The sequence below is a fragment of the Triturus cristatus genome, chromosome 6, assembly GCF_964204655.1.
Source record: "Triturus cristatus chromosome 6, aTriCri1.1, whole genome shotgun sequence".
Classification (NCBI taxonomy): Eukaryota; Metazoa; Chordata; class Amphibia; order Caudata; family Salamandridae; genus Triturus; species Triturus cristatus.
This window is the reverse complement of record NC_140589.1, coordinates 1,304,070,873-1,304,096,496: the sequence shown is the minus strand read 5'-3', so window position 1 is coordinate 1,304,096,496 and position 25,624 is coordinate 1,304,070,873. Positions and strand designations below refer to the sequence as shown.

Below are 25,624 nucleotides of genomic sequence, written 5' to 3'. Positions count from 1 at the left end.
GTCCCCGAGGCCAAGTGGGGCGGGCAAGGGCCAGACCTAGAAGTCAGGAGGTGCTGAAGGATGAGGGACCTGCCGCTCTTCCGACGGACACCCCTGCCTCAGAAAGGGCGGGGAGCCACCCTTCGACGCCGGTGAAAAAGACACCACATGGCGACCAGTCTCCGGGGAGGACGACACCAAAATGCAGCCTGCCTCCAGAGAAGAAGGAGCGTTCGGAGACGAATCCGCTGTACGACCCCTCTGTGGAGCCGTGGAGTCCGCCGCTTGAGGCAGGACACCGGCACCATCCGGCGTCACCGGGCAAGGGACCTCCAAGTCACACCGCACCAGAGACCGGAGCAGGGACCGGAGTAAAGCTGGAGCCACACTGGCCCCGGAGTGGCGCCGGGACGGTGCCGGCCCGACCCCCGCCGAGGTAACCACCTGCATGGGGGAACGGGATGGGCCCGGGAGGGGCCCGAAGCCCTCAGCGGCCCAGAAGGAGGCAAAGGTCGCCCGGCAACCCCTGTGGCGGCGCCAGGGATGATACAACCTTCGACTCACCCTCCAACGAGGCAGCCGCCTGTGAGGAGGTACGAGAGGGGCCCGGAGAAGGACGAGGGGTCTGCCCACGACCTCGACCCGGAGCGGGATGAGGAGGGGCCACTGACCCCTGTGGCTCCGCACGGTCTAGCTGCTGCCGGCGTGGTAGCGGCGTCACCTCGGCCTTAGACAAGACCACCCTGCTAAGGGGCTCGGGGATGCGACCCAAGCCCCGGCGGCCTCTCGCGACACCACAGGGACCCCCGCGGGGGTTTGCAGCGAGGCAGAGACACCGTGGCCTGAAGGAGGTGCCCCAGAGGAGCCACACCCCAACAGCACCACATCTTCCAAGCCTAGATCCGACCCAGTTGGTGCCGGGGCTGAAGCCACCAGCGGTGCCGCGAAGGGCCCTGCGCGAGGTGAGGGTTCTGCCAACGACCCAGGAGGGGAAGGAAGAGGAGACGCCAGCGAGGCCTGCAAAGCCGCCGCATAAGTCTCCATCTGGACTCTCGATGCCCCAAAATCCGGGAAACGGTGGATAGGATGACACGCGGGGCCGCATCACCCGCAGAGGGTCCACGCCCCCGGTAGGCCAAGAACCAGCCCCCGGGGACAAACTGCGACACTTACCCACCATCACGTACGCGGACGACGCCTGGGCGGAGTCGTGTGATGTCGCCCCGCCCCCGGCGCACAGGGATGCTGTGGCAAAAAGTTTCCGGATCCAGTCTCACGCCTGGGGATAATTCTACGTGAAGGAATCTGCGGCTAGTAGTCTCTATCAGATGTGGGTTTTAGTGATCTACATATTTACTGCATGAGCCACAAAGCTTGTGAGGCAGTGTCAGAACTGCATCTACGCTTGGAAGAAGTGTGGCAAGTGATGCCAGAAGTGTAGTGAGGTTGCAGTGGCAGCATCCTGTTTTTTGCTTCTGGGGGGTTAGCGGGCTAGGTACTGGGGATTAAGTTATGGGCTGTGTAGATCCCGGTGGGAATCAGGCTTTGGAGTTGGAGGCAGCTCTGCTAGACTTTCTTAGTATGTCCTGGTCAAGCACATGATGGTAGGGATGACCAGTGAGTCCTGCTAGTTTGAGTTATGGGCCATTGGACCTTCATCAAGAAGTCGGTTGACGATAGGGGCTTCTAGAGCAGGTGACACAAGCAGTAGTGATTGTGTGGTAAAAGTGGTGAAGGCGATAGTGGTGGTGGTTATACTGGTAATGATGGTGATAGTGGTAGTAGTGGAGATGATGGAAGTAGTGGTTATAATGATGGAGGAAGTGCTAGGAGTGTTGATGTTAGCAGAGGCAGTAGTGATGGTGTTTTTAGGTGGTAATAGTGTTGATGGTGCTAGTTATGGAGAGAGTGGAGTGTATGTGGTAACACAGTAGTGGTGGAGTTATTGGCACTAGCAGTGATGTTGCTGATAGTAATGGTGGTGGTCATAGTTGTGATGATGATAATGCTGGTGATGATGGTGATAATACTACGGAGCATTAAGCTGATATTATTAACAATGGTATTGGCCGTGTTATTATTAATAGTTTTTAGCACTTGGACATATAGCGTATCACCTTGTCATTTACAAGTTTGCACTATTTACACTACAATGCAAGTCACAAAATTCAATGGTGTCTGGCCCATGTGTTTGTGGGGGAGGACTTCCATGGATTCCGACTGACACCACTGTGACATTAACAAGGGTGGTGGTTTCCGCTTCGTCATTGGCCCTCAAACACACCCCACCTATGGCCACCTCACCAATTCATGGTTTGGTGTTTCACTCACATACACACCTACATCAACATCGCAGTATCAATCACAACAGACGTATTTTGCCAGTCTCCATTTTATGTTGGTAAACAAATTCAGCAACAAAATATTTGCAAATGTTCTATTAACCACAAGACCACTCAAGTGTTCTATGACATTAAATAAAATTGAATGGGATAGAAAAACAGTTTTAAGCAGGGGCAGCAGACCACACCACAGTGCAAAGTCAATTTGGCCAGAAGAGATCCTTGGAGGAATAGGTCTGTCAACTATTAATAATACAATTAATGGCTTTCAAATTGCATTTACAAATTACTTCTCCTAGAAGTCTTTAAGCCGGCACATCCTCGCAATGAAACCTCTATTAGAATATACAGTAGCACAGAAATAAAAATAACAAGAAAAAAGCAGAATGCCTCCAGACCCACTCCTAAGCCATGGTTGAAATATAAAAGATTGAATCTTGACAGAATTGGCTTTTTAGACTCATGATTGGAAGCAATTCTGTGACATGAAAGTCAAACTTGACCTACTAAAAAAAGAATTTGAAGAAGGATGTGCGCGAGTCAGGAGCTTCAAATCCCAGAGACGCAAGCGGAGGTGCGCGCCACAGGTATCGCTCATTTTAATGAGGTGAGTTTAAAGCTCTGATCTTGGATACCTGAAAAGATATAAATCTTTTCATAGGCTACTGTGCAGTGTCTGCAGCAATACAACACAATCCTTTCTCTAGAAGACCGAATGCCTTATGCGGCAAAGGCAGTAAGGCGGTTAATTGGTTCGCCAAACTCTTATTGATGGTGTCTCATATAGTGTTCTTTAGGAGTTTTTGTGACTTTATTTTGACCTCCAATTCTTTAACTTCACAGCCCAGATCCTTTATGTTTTTAGTAATACACAAATGAAGATCTTCATTGGGGTTATCTAAGCATCCTACCACGTTCGTAATATAAATACATATTTAAATGGATGTATGTTTACTAAAGAATAAATTGTAGGGGTAAGAGGCATGTATTTTTTTGACTTTCTACCAAATGGAACATGATTCCGCTTAATCTATTAGTTCAGTAATAGTGTTCATGTGTAATGTTTTACTGCAGGAAAAAGAAAAAAAAGGACAAAAACAATCTGCAACAGTGCATATTCAGGTAAAAAAAAATGCTTACAGAGGGTAGGCACTTAGGGCCAGATGTAGATAATCCATGAATACCGAATTCTTAATACCGAATTTTACAGATTCGGTATTAAGAAATCGGTATTTCTTATGTAGCTAATGAATCGGTAAAAAATACTGATTCCTTATTATTCCCTATTCCCGAATCGGTAATACCGATTCGGTAATAAGGAATACCTACCCATTCATTCCTATGGGCTTGGAGGACCATAGGAATGAATGTAAAGCCATTCTGTATTAGCGAATCGGTATTACCGAATCGGTAATACCGGGAGGTATTTCAAGGGTGCCAGGGTGTCCAAAGGACACCCTGTTGCACCCCTGAAATGTGCCTGTGTCCACACGTGGCGCACATACATGCCCTAAGGGCATGGATGTGTGCCACATGGCACTTAAAAAAAAAATCAAAAGTGAATTTTTAAAGGAATTCGTTAATTACCACGAACTTGAAGTTGATGGTAATTAACAAATTCTTAAAGCACATAAGCACTCTTTTATGGGCCACATGCATCAACGAGAAAACTGGACGTAAACGGGCAGATGGGCAGAATCTGCCCCTTTGCGACCGGTATTTTTGCATTTGGGATGCATCATCCCAAATGGAGGCCCATAGGAATGATTGGGACGGCATTCCTTAATTGCGACTCGCAATTTGCGAGTCGCAATTAAGGAATTTGTAGGAATCGCTATTTTCATAGCGATTCCTACATGCTTAGGCTTTTGCAATTCCTTAATTGCGATTCCTTAAAAATCGCAATTTAGGAATCGCAAAAGTCTTTGTTGATGCATGTGCCAGTATGTGCTTTCTACATTGGATTTACCTATTCGGTATATACCGATTCGGTATTTACCGAATCATCACCTACATTAGGAATGGCTAAATACCGGTCGGTAACCCTGAAATGTACCGATTTTCGGGGTTACCGACCGGTATTTAGCCACCTACATCGGGCCCTTAGCTCATTATCTGCTCCTGCTCACAACTAAATTTGATTTCGGAAAGAAAGCACATATGGCTGTTTGCCGTGAGCTTCCTCTGTGGCATTATATGATAGTTTATTTTCTTTTTTTAAATCAGTGTAAAGCTTTCTAGTGACGCAATCATTACCTATAGACTTGAACGTGAATTTTAGATTATTGTGTCAAAGAATGTTTACATTACACAGTGGCAGCAATGGGCAAAAATCAAAACCTGGGCAGGGAACATGCAAAAGCCCCCACCTTTACTATTTGAATGGGAGAGTGGCTTCAATTAAGATTAGGGAGCTGAAAGTTGGCTACTACCTTTATGCACAGACTGTATATGGTTCTCAGCTAAGAACAAAAATAAGTTTGAACACAACAGTCCACAGAAACAGAAAACTCATTAAAGCCACAGGCGTCATGAACCCCTTAATGAACTCTCCAACAGAACATTCCACTAACTGGCACTCGTTCAACACCATCCAGAGACCACTTTAATAGAAAATAGCTAAATTAGCATATCACTGAATGCTTCCAAATGAATGCACTTCTCTATCACATATCAATCCTCCTTAACTGCCTCGATTTCATATCCAACAAAGATATCAATATTGCTTTTCTCACATACCTTCCCCGACACCCTCAGATCCACCAGCCCCTGAAGAACAACCTAGAGCATCGTTTCCTGTGGGTTGCGACCGACTGGTGGGTCGCAGGCTGGTTTCTGGTAGGCCGCAAAACAGCAACAAATAAAGATGCGTTTACAATTCGTGTTTATCCTGTCACATTTGCTGTGCTTCAATGACAGAGGTCAAACGTTGGGCAGTATCTTTTCACTAACTGCTGCTTATTCTTTTAACATGGAGACTGCTGTTTACTTTTCTTTCTCTGACTGCAAAGTGGGAGAAGATTTTAAAGTGAACTAAGTGACAATCTTGCTGGGGTACAAGATTGAGAAAGGAAAGGCAGTAGGATATAATTTTTTGTGACACACAATATAATTGAAATATCTGTAAATGAACTGTACACATATTGCAGAATATATCAGGAGTTAAGAAAGCAAAAATAAAGCACATTTTATTTAATTCTAAAGTGTAATAGAAAGAAAGATTTTATTAGGATTAAAAAAAAAGCAAGACATTTTTACTTGGTGGTACACATATCGTAAAAATTTACTGAAACCTGATTTTCCACATATTATCATTTGTGTTCTATATAGTTTGATCAGTAAAACTGTGTGTCTGTACTAATTTAGTGGTCATTTCAATGGAAAATGTGCAATGCGTACAGATCACTACCGCGTGATTAAATAATATATTTGTGACTTTGGTGAAGTCAATTAGAATTACTGCGGAGCCTTTAATTCTTTAACTTGAGGTTTTCTTCACAGTCCTGTGGTACCGTGATCAATTATGTTTATAAAAATACACAAATGAAGATCTTTATTGGGGTTATCTAAGCATTCTAAAACATTTGTAACAAACATAAGTATTTAATGGGTTGTGTGTTTACCAAAGAATATATTGTAGGGGTGAGAGGCATGCATTTATTGACTTTCTACCAAAAAGAACAGGATAGCGCTTATACTGTTCATATGGGATGTTTTACTGCAGAAAAAGAAAAATCGAAAAAGGTAAAACACAAACCGATACATTTCTGGCTTAAAAACTTCAGGGAAAAAAATCAAAAATTGCTATAAAAGGAAGCCACTCAGATCCTTATCCGATTTAGGATGATTCTTCATCATCTTGCCATAGTGAAGGCAAATTTACAGACCGGGCGGGTAGTGGAGGTCATGGTTCCGTCCAATTTACTTTATAATGGCACACCCTCAGAAATTGCTTTGGGGTAAGAAGCTAAGTCAATCATTCAGCATGGCGTCCATCTGTGTATATTTTGTATGTATATTTGTAGAAACAGTACCCTGCTATAGACATACATATTCTGATGTGGGCATGGGCATCCTGCTACAGATGTGTGTGTATTCTGTTACATGAATCCAAACATGGGCTCTTCTGCTATGATATATGTGTGCAACGCTACTTTGTAACCATATTCAATCTGATTGGGAAACCTATGTGTCTTAATACAGATGTCTAATAAATTTTTTTTTAAAAAGGATACTGTCTTTGTTGTCCCTGTTTACGCATATGCACCCGATTCAGACATAGTTGTCTTAATATTTGTTTAGCTTTGGAGGAAGTGCAAATGCAGCATTTTTCTCCATTCCTATGGCGTACGAGACATGTGGGTTGAAAAGGAACGGAGACAGGGCTCCTCTTTGAAATTCAAAGAGGGTCTCGTTGGGGAGGAACACTGATTACTTGCTTTTCTTGAGCACTTACGCTTTGGGAGATGGGAAGTGTGAAGCGTGGGGTTGCAGCATTTATTGCTCAGGTGAGGACGTTTCTGGGCAGGGCCATTCTTTTTGTATGTCTAATTACTGCTACAGAAAGGCTGAATGACAGCCAGATGCAGGACCTCACACTTCGCTGTGCCTATGTTGTCGGGAGACAGCCCGGTGCTACCTGTCCTGAGAAGTATTACATTTAAATAAATTCACTAAAACAAACTGTTATCTATCTTCGCACCCTGATCACCAGAGTGAAAGGGCAAAAGCATCTCAAGCACAACATTCCTGTTTTGTGGTTCCCTTCCATCGGTTTTACTGGAAAATGAAACCATTTTTTTTTTTTAACTATACTTACCTGGTGGGTGATGGTGGGGTGTGTGTGACCACTGGGGGTCATCATGGCATAAAATGGTATTGTAACACATGCACATAATGTTGTTTCTTTTTACAGTTTTGCGTGCTATTTCAGAAAGCTTCCACAAGATTCCTAAAAACCCTGCATGAAAAACTAACCTTGACTTAAAAATTCCGATTGTCAACTCTTTATCTTACAGTATTCTTGAACGTCGACTGTGGGAGATTGGTGTCCGAGGAAAAGCCCTGCAGTGGCTAAAAAACTATCTTTCCGATCGTACTACAATTGTCCAGGTTGATGATACCATCTCTTCTAGCAGATCAGTTAAGATCGGAGTGCCCCAGGGGTCTATTCTGGGCCCTACCCTTTTTAATCTTTATGTGACCCCTCTGGCGGAGGTGATTAGTTCCTTTGGTTTCGATGTCGTCTCGTATGCAGACGACACTCAGATTCTGATCAACATTGGTCCTGACCCAACAGAAACTAGGCTCCGTTTTAAAAACTGTATGTCTCACATTGAAAATTGGATGTGTGCCAATCACCTGCAGTTGAATGGTGGAAAGACAGAGATAATGCTCTATGGTAGGGCTCTAGAGTTTTGGTCCCATGATTGGTGGCCTTCTAACCTTGGCCCTTGTCCCACTCCAACGTCAACTGTGCGCAATCTTGGTTTTCAAATGGACAATAAATTGTCCATGAAAGACCATGTAAACAAGATAGTGAGCACCTGTTTTGGTGTTATGCGCAACTTGCGTAAAGTTTTTAAATGGATTCCGATTGAGGCAAGAAGGCCCTTAGTTCAGGGACTAATTGTTAGTAGAATGGATTATGGTAATGCCTTACTTGCAGCCATAAATGACAATCTACTGTCAAGGCTTCAGGTTGTGCAGAATACTGCAGCCAGGTTGGTACTTAATCTTCCACCCAGATCCTCATCGGCCCCCACTCTGAAACTTTTGCATTGGTTGCCTGTTAGGAAGCGTATACAATTTAAGATTCTTTGCCTGACACATAAGAACATGTACGTAAAAGGTCCTGGTTTCTGGACTAAAAAGCTTAGCTGGTATCTCCCTGGTAGAACTCTGAGATCCAGCAACACAGCCCTTCTTGTACCTCCAAGAATTCGCACCGCCACTAACGGAGGTGGATCTTTCTCTTTTCTGGCCCCTCTGTTTTGGAATAAATTGCCTCTCCAGTTACGCGCTACAATGGATCATAACTGCTTTCGTAGGAAGCTGAAGGCATTGCTGTTTGACATCTAATTGCACAAATTCCATCTTATTTTAGAGTTATCCACCAGCGCCATGAGACTTTTGTAGTGATATGTGCGCTTGATAAATATCCCTTGATTTGATTTGATTTATCCTTCAAATGGCCCTCTCCTTACTTTACATCCTTTGCATGCCTCCTTTCTCTGAGCACAGCCTACTCTAAATCACATGCATGTTTGACTTAATCCCTATTATTGCACCTCTGCAAATTGCCCACACTTAATTTCAAAGATGACAACCTCTCCTTTAAACGTCATGCCCCTGCACCCTAACAATACCTAATCTCCTTTAACTCATCTATTAATAATGCCAAGCTATGCATAAAATTCCCATACACCCCTCTACTGTTAAATATCGCACCTAATTTCCTATTAATGAAATTTACCACGCAGACACTGGAGTAAAGGCATGAAATGGCTCCGGTAGAGCACTTAACGACTTGAATACCAACAATAACTACAAAAACACTAACCCTAGGACCTGGAGCAGCGTGCAGCCCAGCGTAAAGAACAACATTGCCTCTTCAAGGACAGTAAGAGCTATACTATGCACTCACAATACAATATAAAACCCCCACACTAAAACCAATAACATAGCAGTCAGACAGTCAACTGTAGTTCATACAAGCTGCCTCATAAATCCCTTTACTGGTTGACTCTTACACTCACATAATAAAACCTTTAAGGGTCATATTCATCACCCAGTAGTGTACTAGCCCATGGCAATAAAACACTCATTATCATCTGAACAGTCGTGGAATAACTGAAGAGATATGCGACATACCGCTGGCCAATGGAAGACTAACATAGTCCACCACTGCAGGTCCCAACTAGTTCAAATACTATGACCACTCCTTGGCATCTCACAATGCCAATCAGGTTTTGGATGATACAAACAAAGTTCATCCCAGCCGATCTCTCCACCACTTCTCCCTCTAACCTATGCCTGCTCAGGACCATAACCTTTAAACAAAATATCTCAGAATGGACAACCCAGTACAATACCCAGCTAAGTGGACTATGAACATAAGAAATACCAAAAAGGGTTCTGCAGATCTGTTCAAAGTGGCCAGCTTACTAAAAACTATAAACTACGTGCCTATCCCTCACACTTCTTCATCCATCACACTGCTAAGCGCTGCGGCCCATAACACGATAACCACACCTCAGAGGTCTTCACACGCAACATAGAAACACTTCCAACATACGATCAAAGCAAAGACAACATCGTTCCAACAACACATCTTATGTGGTATAGTGTGCTACCCATGTAAGCAAGCTCTTCAGCACCCCACATAGGAGCAGTAAGCGCTATATAAATGTTGCAATACAATACAATACAAAACAGGGTACACCAAGATGCACCACAAGCTACAAATTACAGCTTTATCACTCTCCTGCCAAATGGATTTGCTACATTTGAGTGAAGCCAAGATTTTTCACAATCCTTATGTGACTTCAGTGATGTAACATTGATATCAGCATCTACACTGGGAAAACTATTTCAGCATCACTGGTGCAAAGATGCTGGAGTATGTGCATGAGTGTAGTTATAAAACAACCCCTTGAAAGTATTCCCCTGCAAGACTTTGGAGAACCTTTCAGTATGCTTTTTTAACCGTTTTTAATTTACTTCACACAGCCATTTCAACAGAGAATGTGCTCTCTATACATAAACATACACAACTACCCCACTTGCGTATGACTTTTACACATAAATTGAGAAACAGGGATGTGGGTGAGGACTTTGGATCTGGCGAACCAAGTTTGAGTCTAAGCATTCACTTTGGGCAAATCACTAAATCTCCTCTGCTTAAAATAATCTGACCTTGTGTGAAATATAATATGTGTAATGTGGCACTCATGTAAAAAAACAAATATCTTTTGATATATACAGATATGTATAGATGTGTGTGTAGATAGATAGATAGATAGATAGATAGATAGATAGATAGATAGATAGATAGATAGATAGATAGATAGATAGATAGATAGATAGATAGATAGATAGATAGATAGATAGATAGATAGTCTTTTTTTCAAAATGCCCCACTGGGCCTCTTTTAAAACAAAATGGATAGGCGGCCTTGCCCAATTCTCTGCTGCAGAGGGGGTTATTCAAATGTAAAATTATCAGTATAAAAACCAAGATTTTTCAGAAGCCTTGTGAGTTTAGTGAATACATGCCACTAGCCAGCACACCACTCTGAAAAGTGTTTCAGCTCAAGCGCAGTTTACCATCTGTAACGTTTATAGGCAGATCAAAATCTTGGCCAAAGTTCGATAAAACATGTCGAAAGGCATATTCATGTTTGTGACATTTACCAACAATTGCTACTAGAGAGGAATGCAAAAAAAAAATCCAATATGTGTGTTTGTGATTCACAGCATTTAGAAAGTATGGGCCATATGTATCATTCCAAATTGCGATCGCAAACGCCGAAATTCGCAGAATTTCGACATTTGCCATCGTAATTGGCCTCAGTGGTATGTATTAACCCCTTCAGTGCCCGCCCCTTTCCCCGCCCAGTGCCGGCCGTTGCATTAGCGGGCGGGGTCTATGACGAGCTGGACTCGTCATGGGCACAGCGCCACCGCGGCCCATGACGAGTCCAGCTCGTCATGGGCACTGAAGGGGTTAAAGAAAAACTGCCTTGCAAAATAAGGAATCGCAAAATTTGTGATTCCCTATTTTGCGATTGCATTTAAGGAAACAAATTTCTATTTCTTAAATGCAATGTAAGAAGCACAGAAAAAGTGGAATTTGGCAGTAAGGAATCGCAAATTAGCACCAACTTCTAGTTGGTGGTAATTTGCGATTTCTATGAAAAATTCACTTTTTGGATTTTTTCAAAGTGCCATGTGACACACATACATGCCCTTAGGGCATGTATGTGTGCCACATGTAAATTTCATGGGTGCAACAGGGTGTCCTTTTGACACCCTGGCACCCTTGATATTGCATTCTCAATTTGTGATTCTCTAATTGAGAATCGCAAATTGAGAATGTCTTCCCATTCATTCCTATGGGCCTCTTAGCCCATAGGAATGAATGGGGAGATATTCCTTAATTGTGAATCGCAATTTCCAATATGTAGGATCTGCAAATAATTAGATTAAATAGCGTTTTGCGATTCTCAAATAGCGATTCGCAAAAAATCGCAATTTGAGAATCACAAAATCAGAGTTTGATACATATGACCCTGAGTCTTCTATTACATTAAATAAAATCGCCCCACCTCATTTTCGCTAAAGCTAAGCGTATAGGCGATGGTTTGTCATTCTAAAAATTGTATCACGGTTCTAAAAAGTTTGGAAAGCACTGACCTAGATACTGACACCCTCCCCCAACAGTGGCGTAGCAAGGTGGGGAGACGGTCCACCTCGGGCGACATGAGTTTTGGGCCCCCGTGGGGTTGGCTAATTATCAACTTTCAGGCCATATTGCAATATTGAGACAGCAACCATGCTTAAACCTTTTTGCAGTGTGCAACACATTGTATTATAATGCTTTTGTGAACACATCTCAGTATAAAAGTGGCTTGAAGAAGATCCTGAAATGGATCAGAGTGCATACCTTTCACATGCAGCATGCCTCAAGGTTCCATTCTAGCTCTATCTTCTTAAACTTCTAACTGGAATCCCTCACACTACTCCTGGACGATGAGCATGGCTGATGGGAACACCTCTGTCCTTCCATACGCTGATAACAAGCAAAACTCCTTGAAAAGTCTCAACTGACAGACAATGCCAACCACCTAAAATATTGTCTCTGCCCACTGGAGATTGAATCTCAAAGGTCTTCCTGAAGTTGAACCTCCGAAAAAGGAGTTGAGCCTATTCACCAATGACCGGAAGCAAGTATAAGTGCAGGAATGGCTATCTGCTATTGAAATGAATAGCTTTACAGACTTACCACACATCACAAACAGTGCTAAGTCACTCAGTTTTTACAGTGAGAGCAAACTTAATTTCAAAACACGTAGAGAATATAGAGTTCGGCACCAACTCTCGCCATCATTCAGAATCACGACTCATCTCCCCATAAATGACTTTAGAACTACTTTTCAGAATTTGGTTCTCTCTCGTCCACACAGCAGCAATACCCTGCTCACCAACACCTCACTCATTTAACACCTCTCAAAACAGTTCTGCTCATCAAAGTTCTGAATAAGTCAAAGTGGATCAATTCCATCCTTCAAAACCTTCATCGACACCCGCTGACCGCTGCATCGCTTTCATGTTCTTTTGTGCCATCTTCAAGGCAGTTACATCCAACATTGCACCACACTTGGCAGACAAAATCAGACAAAACCAAGATCAAAGGTGGCCAGGGCAACACTTTTGCCATTGGCAGGCTAGGTGCCAAGGTGTGCAAGGAGACACCAGAACATCAGGTGTCTCCTGCTGCGCACCAAGCATTTGCCGAGCATCCCAATAAAGACTTCCCTAGCGGTTAAAAAAAAAAAAGAAAAACAACCCAAAAAACGTTGAAATTACTATTTTAGACAATCATTTTATAGAAAGGCCCAATGCAGTGTATCACACAGTGTAGATGAACCATGATTACCAAATCTGGATGTAAGTATGTAGAAGAATCTCATTTCGCAGGAGGATTAGATGAGATATGATAGAGGAGGTGGCACTGTTTCTTCTGCCAGAAAAGCATTTGTTTAAACGTGGCCAGACAATGAATACGCACAGCCACTTACCACAACATTCATTTAGGGAATCCAAACAGTATATAATGTAACTGCAGAAGGCAAATGATGGGTTCTACTGACCGCCTAAGTCCAGTAAACTACCCTTTTTGAAGGCAATGGCTTACAAGGGGGTGGAAGACTTTTTATACACCTGGTCTAATATGTTTCTTAATCTTTGCATAATGTGGAAATACAACCACCCTAGTGATACCCCTTACTAGATTAACAAGCATTGGCAAAGCCAAGAAGTCTGAAAGGAATGTAGTATGGGAATATGAAGCATTACAAGTAGATAGCGTGGGAATGAATATGTATTGGTGTGGAAGTAAAGAACCGTAGAATAATATTGGTGTTAAGTTAAGAGGTCAGGTGACAGTTACACAGTCAAGCCAGACCTAAAACTCCATGTAGGTTAATGATTGCCCTTCTCCCACCCATCCGTCCTCTGCGAGAGAAAAACAAACACCACAACGTATCTAGTTATCTAAGACCCTTTTACAGCATTACAATGTCACTTGCGTGGTCCTGAAGCTAAGCCAGCTGGATTAATAAATAAAACGATCACAGATGGAGGACGCCAGACACTTTAAATGTGGAAGCCCAAAACATCTTCTCAATCAAAACATGTACTCCTGACTCCCAACACGTGGGTGGAGCCAAAGCCCATCGCTAATGCTGCTCACATTATTGTCTGGCAACAGCTGCGCTGTCAAGCCAGGTCATAAAAAGCTTTTATCTTATTGTGGTACAGTGCGTCGGTGTTTAAGATCACGCCTGCTTGCGATGGCCGAATCAAACAGAGTAAACAGCACCTATTTATGTACAAATGCTCACAGAATGTAACAAAGTGGCATAAATTAGGAAAACAGCCTGGCAAGACACTCAGCCAGAAGAAGAACCACAAAAATGAATACAGCCCTCAACCCAGGCGCAAGCTTTTTCGGGTACTCCCGTTCTAATAGCAATAAGTATTTTTTTTCCAATCACGCACTCTTTTGTGGCCATTTATGGTGGCGCCGTGAGACACCTACATAGAGTAGTGTTAAAGCAGCACCGGCCCTGCTGAAAGACAGTTTACATTTGCTTCCAGACGATAAATTCATCAGTATTGATCTAAAGCAAAATACAAAATGAAAACAGCTACCTGCACTGAATTTTCACAAGGAATAAAAAGGTTGTGCGGGATTTCTACTGTAGCATTATAATAAAATCGACCTGAAAAGTGTACATTTTTAGACCACATTCAAGCATACGCTGGTGCCCCTCCTCCCCCGCCTGACCACACCCATAACGAAACGTGGTCTCGCGTGTCCATGCTGTGCCGCCGCTCTGGTGTGGCGTGTCCCCAGCAGGTACTCACATCTGTACTTTTCTTCGAGAAGCCCCTTGGACAGAGACATGAGTCCGATCTTCATGGAGAGCACTCGGATTTTCCCTGTGCGGCCACTGAAAGGGAAGAATTCAAATGTTAGTCAGATGAAGACACACAGTCCCTCATTTTTCAAAGGCTAAATAAAAAGAATGAATGCATGAATTGATGCATTAATGAATACATGGATGAATCGGTCCAATCATATCGCATGCTCTACCGTTGAGTCTCTTGGAGGGGGTCCTAACTTCTGTGACCTAAATAAGGGAATCCCAATGACGTTTAAAAAGTAGCATTTTTCTCGGCCTCCTACAGAGACGTTCATCTGAACAGTTTGTCAAGATTATGGTGCAGAAACCAATTTGTTTATTAAGTTCATCTAAAGAGTTTGTAAAGTTTAAGGCTCAATGCTGGAGGCGGTCTACATAAACTCGTCTGCAGTCACACTGTGCTTTAAGGGGACGTAAAGCCACCATCTTGCATCTCGCCCTTGACAAGGGTGGGGAAATCATCACAAGTACCATCGACCTATTTCGTTTTAAACACCTTACTTCATAAATCAAACTAAATATTAAGAAAGTAAATGCATCAGACTTTCTTTAAGTGAGATAAAGTGGGACTGGCAAAAGGCGATCCTGAAGCAGCACGACATAAAACAAAACAATATAGAATTATAAATCCGCGCAGTCATTTCTGTAGGTCCAGTACATTCTCCTGATCTCATACTAGATAACACTGTGTGAAACCATGACGTGTGGTATGAAGACTGCACAAAGAGCATAACGCACTTGGTTCCCTATTGTTTTTGACTCGTGTGGGAGGAGCTTCATGGACCGTGCACCAGAATCCATCTAGCAGTAATCTAGGGATGTGACTCCATGTCCCATGAACAAGATACCATCTAACAGTGAGTGGAGATGTTGGTACTTGTCCTGTGAACGACAATACAACGAGCAGTAAAGAAGGGATGTGGCCCATTGTCCTACATTTAAAATTCCTCTTAGCTGTGAGGGAGGGATGTTGCTTCATGTATTGGGCACCATACTCTACTAGCAGTGAGCGAAAGATGTGGCTTCACCTATCAGTGAACAAGAGATGTGGCTCCACCTAGCAGAGAGTTAGATATGTGGCTCCACCTAGCAGAGAGTGAGATATGTGGCTCCACCTAGCAAAGCGTGAGATATGTGGCTCCACCTAGCAGAGAGTGAGAGATGTGGCTCCATGTCCCAGGTACAAGAATCCATCTAGCAGTGACCGAGTATGTCGATTTACATCCCAGCGACAAGATTCCACCTAGCGAGTGAGGATGTGGCTCCATATCCAAAGAGTCTCTGCATGTCCCAGCTACAAGGGTATCTCCATGTCCCAGCCACAAGGGTATCTCCATGTCCCAACTACAAGGGTATCACCATGTCCCAGCTACAAGGGTATCTCCATGTCCCAGCTACAAGGGTCTCACCATGTCCCAGCTACAAGGATCGGTCCATGTCCCAGCTAGAAGGGTATCTCCATGTCCCTGCTACAAGGGTCTCACCATGTCCCAGCTACAAGCGTCTCTCCATGTCACAGCTAGAAGGGTATCTCCATGTCCCAGCTACAAGGGTCTCACCATGTCCCAGCTACAAGGATCGGTCCATGTCCCAGCTACAAGGGTCTCACCATGTCCCAGCTACAAGCGTCTCTCCATGTCACAGCTAGAAGGGTATCTCCATGTCCCAGCTACAAGGGTCTCACCATGTCCCAGCTACAAGGGTCTCTCCATGTCCCAGCTAGAAGGGTATCTCCATGTCCCAGCTACATGGGTCTCTCCATGCCCAAGCTACAAGGGTCTCCTCATGTCCCAGGTAGAAGACTCTATTTAACAGTGAGCTAGGGATGTGACTTCATGTCCCTGGTACAAGAGACCATCTAGCAGTGAGCGGTAGATATTGGTACATATCCTGTGAACGACAATCCACCTAGCAGTGAGCAAGAGATGGATCTCTCCATGTCCTAAATAACAAAATTCCGCTTAGCAGTGAGAGAGGGATGTTGCTTCATGAATTGGGCACCATAATCTACTAGCAGTGAGCGAAAGATGTTGCACCACCTGGCAGTGAGCGAGAGATGTGGCTCCACCTAGCAGTGAGCAAGAGATGTGGCTCCACCTAGCAGTGAGAAAAAGATGTGGCTCCCCCTAGCAGAGAGCGAGAGATGTGGCTCCATGTCCCAGGTGCAAGCATCTATCTAGCAGTGAGTGAGAATGTCGATTTACGTCCCAGCGACAAGATTCCACTTAGCACTTAGTGAGGGATGTGGCTTCATGTCCCAGGTACAAGAATCTCTCCATATCCGAGGTAGAAGAGTCTCTCAATGTCCCAGGTATAGTGGTCTCTCCATGTCCCAGGTACAAGAGTCTCTCCATGTACCAGGTAAGAGTCAGTTCCTCTCCCAGCTACAAGGGCCTCTCCATTTCCCAGGTACAAGAGTCTCTCTAAGTCTCTCCATGTCCCAGGTACAAGAGCCCATTTAACAGTGAGCAAGGTATGCCGGTTTCCACCCTAGGTACAAGAATCCAATTCGTAATGAGGGAGGGATATGGCTCCATATCCTTGGTACCACCATCTGTAGGGCATTGCGTGAGGGACACAGAATCTGTACCAGGCACCAGCTCCCCATTTGGCAGTAAGAGAGCGATGTGGCTCAAAGCAGCAGAAAGCAGAATCCATCTAGTACTGATTGAGTGAGACACAGGGATTGGTTTACCAGCCACCACTGAGAGTCTTCCTTGTACATCAGGCTCCACCATCCATCAAGTAGTGAGCGAGAGGCATGGCTTTGTATACTATGCCGCACTAGGAACCCTCTAGCAGTGTTGAAGGGATTGTTGCTCCAGTTTCTAGGATGTGCTGTCGCATCTACCCAGCCGAGTGTTATGAAGCATAGACCACAGGATGAGGCAGCGGCATCTCTCTGCCTGGTCCAGGTAGGACCAGTTCTGTCCAGCAGTGAGTGATGGACACAACCCCTAGTCTGAAACAGCACCTCTCTCCAGATGGATGTTAGATGAGGTGCTTAACGCGCCAGGTATCAAAGTATATGTCTAGCAGTGAGGGTTACGGTTCGCTGTGGTGTCAATATCCGAAAGTAAGTTAGGGACACTCTTCAAAGTTTCAGGCATCATAAATCAGCTAGCAGAGAGTGAGAGGCGACACTAACTTACCAGGCAGCTCACAATGTACAAATACTTTAGCTTTGATCAAAACAGTTCACTAAGGAGATCTCATGTTGAGTGTATTTGACATGAGGCATAATTAGGGAGTTTTCAAAGTTAAGTTCCTAATTTTTCATATCAATCATTTAGTTGTTCTCTCTGTGCCGCCAATTGATCATTCCTAATTGGGAAACATTCAATTATCCAGTGTGCTGGCATTCACGAGCTGTAGAAATACAGTGACTGATGCACTGATCGCCGAAGCTTGAACTGGCCCTCGGGGGAAGCAACGAGTTGTTTTCCGTCAACTTTAGTCTCCGACACATGCCTTTTTAGCAGTAATGAACTCTTGCGTCCCTGCAGCCTTAAAACAGAGGTTCAACCCTCACCAATCAGTAAATAGCGCAAGACCACTGTTCTTTATAAGGCGCACAGGGATGCTTCACCTCTGAAAGAGTATGGCAGAAAAAATGTCACCCACGCTTCTGGAGGTTGATAGTTGTCGGGATCCACCAGGCATCATGTGACCTTCGCAGCGAGACCATTTTTAGATGCATTCGGCTACCATTGAAAGGGCTACCCATCTTCTGGACACCTGGCTTATCCAGAGGGAATTAAATTACCCATTTGCCAGTCTTAGCTTCCATGTGGATAGATGGCCTTCTCATTCTGAAACCGAATACACTACGGGCTCAGCTACCACTTCATGTAATCGGATTAGTACGAAGGAAATAAAGGAAGAAAGGCTGGAGGCTCAAAAAGGTGTAGTGAAACCATTCATCCGGTGTGGAATAGGTAAACCAAAAGCCGCTTGCCCCATAGGCATCCAGAATAAAGTCACAACTAATGACTTTCTTTTATTTCTATGGGCATGCAGTTTTTTTCTGATAATGTCCAAGAGAACAAGGTGTTTAAATTCAGCCAACCATTCATACCCAACGACAGATTGGCAGTGCTTAATTTGTAAAAGAATAAGTACCAGGGCACATAGTTTTGCTCAGAAGTCCGCGCCCAGTGCTATTGAAGGTAAAGGAGCTGAAAACCAAGTCTGCGTATTCCTATTTCCACCAGATGCCTCTTTAATCCACCACTAGACACTTCCTGCTTCTTTACCTCTCTCTTGGAGGTTCATTTCTGCTTTCTCTCTTTGACACTGATTTTCCATCTTTCGCTTCCGTCGTCTTTCCCCTTTTAATATCTCTCTTGTTCTGGGTCAAAAAATGTTGTGTTGAAATAATTGCTGGAACCCAAAAATGAGTGACGGTAAGCTCCACTTCCAACCTCTGACCCAAATTAAGCAGTGAGGACCGGATACAAAGGAATTTTGCGGAAAGGAGAGAGTGTATCAATGCAGTCTCTGTTTTGCACACTTCATTAACATGTTATTCCACCTCACTTGTTTAACCAATCTTGATGGGCCACGCCCACCTCAGGTGTGATAGCCAATGCAGTACTAACTAGGGGACTTATCAGCGCCAAATAAATTAACTGTGCAAGTGTCCTATACACAAAGAGAAAAGCACTGTAACTTACTACTGAAAGATAATGCAACCGTGACTGTGATAAAAGAATACTGGATTTACAGTTGCTGAGAGTCCTACTTTTACATTTTATGGGCAGTGTTTGAAGGGAAACACTAGTACCCTCCAAAATGCGTACGGAGACAAACTCAAATCCCAGCATTCTAAACTCATATTTTGCAAACTTTTTTGTTTTACAGGGGGAAAAAAAACACAAAGTGAGGGTTTGTGTCTCAAAAAACCAAAAAAAAACCGAATACAGACAAAATGGCTCCGAGGTGGTGAGAGTTTTCTGTTCAGCACCACCAAGATTTTCATTGCGGTAACAAATAGGAACGGGCATTGGCACAGCCAATAGGTCATGTCTATGAGAGCTATTGACTTTGGCAATGTTTTTTAGCCATGCTGTGCAGCATGACTAAAAATATTTTAAAACAAACAATGATGACGTGGCCATTGCTAATGTGGTTTGTTTTATAAAAAAACAAAAAAACAAGGTGTTGGTTGCAAAATGGAGGGAGGCAGAACGGGACAGCAGGATGAGAAGGATGAGGGTGGGAAAGAGGACATGAGAGAGACAATAAGGAAGCACACGGACAGTGGAGGCGTCTCTGCTCCAGTGGAGGGAGGAATCTACCGAAGCTGACAAATAGAAAGCAAGCAAATGAATGACAATGAATCCAACTAATGATGAGCAGAAGGTGGCCTCTAAACCCACTCTAAGCTAACAACAGCACATGCAGTGTCTTAGGAGAGACCTAAATGTGCATGTCAGAATAGGGTGCAGCCTCTAACATACACTGTCCAATGGCCCTCTGGTGCATGGGCTGTCGGGAAATCATGTTCATCTACAGAACCAGGTGAAGATCCACTGCTGAAAACCTGCTGCTTCACCCAACTCTGAATGTGGCAGGCGGATCAAGACCATAGTGAAGTAGGAGAACTACTGATCAACTGCAGGGCTCCTGCTCTGCCATAAAGGACGCCCAAATTGCTTTTTTTGCTTATACATTTATTATGATGAGTACTGTGAATAAGTCAGAAAAAAGAGAAATTTACAAAGTGGTTTCCTGGTGGTGCCATTCAACTAGTACGCGGTTCTTCTGAATAAGAGCATACTGCAACATTGCTCAAACAGTAAACAGCTAATTAAATCCCAGGTTAACAGCATGTGACAAGCAGATGCTTTTACTGGCTCATTAGTGATTCCAAACTTCATATACTTACACAATCAGCACAATAAAGCAAATGCCAAGAAGCAAATTAACAGCTTAGGAGAGGCTAAATATGAAAATGACACTCTCATAGCTACCTAAACATTACTGTTTTTATTTTGCAAAAGGTGATTAGCGCCAGTTTTGACAATAGCCTTATAGCCTGCCATAGCGTGCTATAACGGCCATTAAAGGCCTGCTCCAGCATTAGAGGCTCGAGCCTTTTTATTTGGTACATGACGACAATAAATATACCTACCGGCCATTAAAAGCCCAGAGCACTCCATTGTTATCAATGGAGCTTCCAGCATTCCAATGTTCTATTTATGTATTTAAAAGTTTGTCTCTTTTGAGACATCCCTTTCCAACTGTAGCACCATGAATTGGCTTTGACATATCTCACAGATTGAATTTCTGTTCTAATTTCTACAGCGTCAGTGCACTGTTTAAATGTATGTATCCTCAAGGGAGTCCGTTGTTATCCAAATCCCCAATGGAATCCGTTGTTATCCAACATCTTGATCTAGAGCCATGAATCACTGTGAAGAACCATAATGAGATGTAGCCCGGCTGGGTTCTTGCCTAGTGAATAGAGTTTTGCCCCTAAATGATTTCTACTAACTTTGTCAAAAGCTGAAATGAAGTCCAAGAAGCATACAAATAGTACCTTACTTTACTTCTGTGCTTTTTCCGTCAGCATTGTTAGGACTGTGAAGATGTCAATTGCTCAGCATCCTAGGATGATGCTGGCTTGATAACAGGTTTTTGGCAATTACCCAGTTGCAGTAAGTAAAGCTATTAGGAATAAATTGGCAGGATTATCGTTGAGGCCCTTTTTATGTACTGGCTAGATTAATGACCATTTCCAGGAATGTGGTATTTGCCCAGAGTGTAATATGTGGTTGAGCCGTGAATTCAGCTGTCTCAGAAGTGAATCTTGCATTATTACGGCTATCGCAATATCATTAGGTCTGGCTACATGTGAGCTTCTGCTTTCTGTAAAGGAGTTAGGATTTCTTCCTCAGTGATTGATAAGCCTATGATGCTATAAGTTTGAGTTGGTGCTGGTGGAGAGATAGGACTGCTGGAAATGTTTTATGTGGGCATCCCATACTTCAAACGAGATATAATAATTTGTTGACTGTCTATAGCAGTGCTTACTTCAAGTCGGTTGTTACCGGAGGGCGGCACCAGCACTTATTTTTGGGGACAGGAACTTATTTTCCCCATCAGATACTTACTGAGCACAGGAAAGGGAAAAAACAGACATATCCGAAAGCTGAAGGAAGATAAACTTCCTCACCCTCCACATTCTTCAAAAGATCTTCAAATGGCTCCCTATATCCACCAGACTTATCGTCATTCAAGCCCCAGTCACCAACCACCTGGACTAAGGCAACACTCTTTTTTGTTGTTGTTAAAATTTGTTTTTATTAATTTTAAACACATTTACACAGTAGCACTATTATGAGTACCATTGTTACATGGTATATCTCCAAGTCTTGACTATGACAACACTCTTTATACTGGAATTACATCACACCTCCTGACTCATCCTCGACCTCCCCAGACATACCCACATCACCCCACACTCCACACTTGAAAAAACTCCACTGACTTTCCGTGCACAAGAGATGCCAATTCAAGATCCTGACGCACGCCTACAAAGCCCTTCACAACCAAGTCCCAGCGTACATAAAGCATCGCCTGAGCTTCCACAGACCCATCAGACTTCTGCACTCCGCCTCCCTCTCCCTCGCTCATGCTCTCATGCATCCGCTGCAGCAACTGCCGAGGTTAGTCTTTCTCCTACTTCGCCACAAAATCCTTAAATAGCCTCCCCATCCACTTGAGGAACTCTACTTCCCTCCAGGAATTCAGAAGGAGACTCAAGCCCCCATGCATTCTGGACACAGCAACTGGATACCCTCACGGGTGAATAGCTCGCTCTATACATCCTGATTGACTGATTGATTGATTGACTGAAAGACAGAAAAACCGCCACAAAGGTTAAATGCTGAAACCTATAAGAGTTAGGTAACAGGTAAGTGTCAGGTAATGGATCAAAGAGACATTAAGTGGGTCTAAGACTATCAGCCTTAGCATTCGGCATGCGGATGTTTAATTTAATTTAATTTGTTGCAGGCATCTAAGCAGAGCTTCGGGCACCAGCACTTTTTCTTTCACAAATTAAGCACTGGTCTAGAGATTGATGTTTCTGTGCTGATCAGGGCCCAAAGTTGTTTCACGTTTTAGTAGTGATTGCATTGTGAAGAACTGGCCATGCTTTTTCTTATAGGATGTTTTTAATGTTCTTGATGGTTCTTCGGTAGGTTAATTTAAGTTTGGAATTGTCAAGGACGAGGCTTCATGGTTGTTGCAAAGAGGATATCAAGGTCCTCCTCAAGCTTGGTTTTACTATACTGATTCGACGGAGTGCCTTATTTGCACTGCTTTTCAAAATTACGAAGCTCATTTTGTGTTGAAGCTGGGAAGGCCAGGAAGTTAATTGTAGTCTCTAGTAAGGCTTTCCGTGTTAGGAGCCATTCAAGGTTGTCCATTGCCGTTCCCTCAAATCCTTCCCTCTCAAAAGGTTGATCTCTCAATTGTAAATATTTTAGATCTAAGTTGCTAACCCATATAAATTTCCTGTTATTGTCATTATTGTTGATTGTTGTTGGTAATACGAAGGATACATGTTCGCAGTTTAGAGTGATCTGTTGGGGGTTATGTTGGCTTTCTTGTCTTGTAATCATCTTGCCATTTTTACAAAAATAAAAATTTGAGAAGCGTATAAGGGGGAAGTTGATTATGGATTCCATTTTGCTTGTATTGAAGGTTAATTTACCTGGATGGTTTTTGTGAAAGTGGCCATTAAACATTCTGTATCTAGATTCTAATAAGAATGTTTTGAGTATTTTTGTGGCCATCTTGTTCCATGTCAATCAATGCAAACGGACTTACTGCTGAAGATGGATTGGAGCCATGAAGAGTCCAGACCTTTTGGCCCTCTGGCAAAATATTACATGGGTAATACATGAAGGGTGACAACAATAGAGTTACCAAACCAAGTGGGTGATCAAGAGATGGAGGGGTTCCAAAGTCCAGGATTGGGGCTAACTTGGGTCTGGTCAACTGCTCGGCCTTAATGCACAACATGTCCTGAGGGAGAAAGGAATAACCTGGATACATGCACACCTGTGATGGCTTTGAGCTGAACAGTCCCAACACTGCTCTTATGAGCATGCTGGCCTCATTCCATTATTTGTCAACCCACTAGGGCATGGGAGAAAACACCATACAGTCTACATCGAGGGGAGGTGGCCCATTTTTGGGACAACCAATGAAACGTGTCAGTATGACAGATCATATGCGAGTCTTGAGCTGGATTAGGATCAAACTGAAAAAGGAACTTAGTGTGTTCCAAAGTCAGAGAGGTGCATTTTCCCCATGATCCAGTAATCCAGATGGCCATTGGATGATTGATTGATTGATTGATGAGCCTCTGCACATATGCTGAAAACCCCAGTACCAACAGACATTACCATGGGGCCAGATCTTAGGATAATAGTGACATAGTACTGCATGCAGCCAGCTGTTGGAGCCAACTTTGTTCAGTGTGCCTGGAGCAGCTACACAAGGAAGACAGAGATATCAATGCTTCTCTTTCTTCCTGCCTGGGTTATTACTGCAAGAAACAATTCCACCAATCACGCCATACCCCTGTGTCTTTTCATAGCCCCACTTTTTAGGCCCCTAAAAAGTAAAACACTAGCCCTGTGCATTGCTTATTGCTTTGTAGGTAAGTTCCAACTAAATAAAGCCCTTACGTTTATAAATTGATAGCACTATCAATCTTGCGTGCCTCACAGCAACACATTTTATATTTGCTTTTCAAAATCAGAAAGTTAATTTATTTTCTTTGGTCTGACGAGTTAATGAACTCGGAGGACTTTAAAGGACAGACAGTACTATTGCACACGATCATAGTTTCCTCTGAATATGTTGGAACAGGAAATGGACTCAGTCATATCTAGGAAGTTCTGATTCCACCAATAGAATGGCCGCTGTTTTTATATCATGCTTCATATCACAGTTCCGTCATGAGTAAGCTTTATAAATAACTGGTATTACTAATGCTCAATTTAAGGATATGCAGTGTATCAACCTTTGAAGGATGGAAGGGTGAGTTAGCCTTGCTGGAATTAAAAGTTGCGAACTGTGTATCAGCTCAGAGATAAGCAGTGAGTATCTTGCCAACATACAATATGAGCTTGAATCAGCAGTGCTTCTTATCCAGCATTTTGAAGTAGGATCTCTACACAGTCAATACACATATTTTTTACCTAATTTAAGGGCACTTTTAGTGATCGAAAATGCACATGGCAGCAAGCTCAAAACTGAAAAAATGTAATGTCTGTAAAACTCATGGCTCATTCTACCAGGGAAGTTTGGCAAGGCTGGCTTTTTTCCACCAAATACTCTTCTCCTAAGAAGAATATTAGCATATAGGTACGCATCAGTGTGATGGAGGGATTTTTCAATATTTAGTATTCCTCTCCAGCAACAACCAAAGTGTTATACGATGATTTCCTGGTCCCTCCTCCATTATGTCAATTAACAAAGCAGCAATGGGACGTCACAACATTTTCAAACTGTGGGACACGCCATCACCACGTCAAAGAGTGCCAAGAGAAGGTTGCATCATTCAGTGCTAGAGAGATCCCATGAACTTCTAATTGCAGATCTAAACATGAACTTAAAACTTATCTCCTAAACAGCACTCTTTTTTGGACCTATAAACATTGGGGCACGGCAAGATACTTTCATGGCTTCGGTCTCCTTACCTTATTTCCCAATGATCAGTTGTTTAAGAGGGGCATAACAATGTGGCAGTCGGCAACCACCACGTAGAAAAAACACAAACATCTATACCCATGGTCTTTTCAAAATCCAAGAAAATAATAAAAACCTCTCATCTTTTGACATAACTCCAGCAATTTCAATGAAGCAAAGAAAAATGCCTTCTGATCAGTGAACCATAGCCAATTAAAATCTTAAAATAAACAGGGAACTGATACCTTTTATTACCCAATGATGCAACCCCAAAGTACTCACCAATACCTCAAGGCAGTCCAACAGATTGGCCAGCCATTCATCTAATTTCAGCATTCTACAAAGCTACTCCAAATGTAATTCAATAGATTGCCAGACC

At 43.3% G+C, this 25,624-nt stretch overlaps 1 protein-coding gene across 4 annotated transcripts in view; it reads right to left on the bottom strand.

The window, feature by feature from the left end:
• The window catches only part of UTRN (utrophin), a 1,396,454-nt gene that overhangs the window by 193,312 nt on the left and 1,177,518 nt on the right, over nucleotides 1–25,624 (bottom strand). For all 4 annotated transcript variants that reach the window (XM_085612275.1, XM_085612279.1, XM_085612276.1 and 1 more), the window contains one exon: nucleotides 14,474–14,559. In XM_085612275.1, coding sequence (XP_085468401.1) covers nucleotides 14,474–14,559 — 86 coding nt within the window. The remainder of the gene's footprint in view (nucleotides 1–14,473; nucleotides 14,560–25,624) is intronic.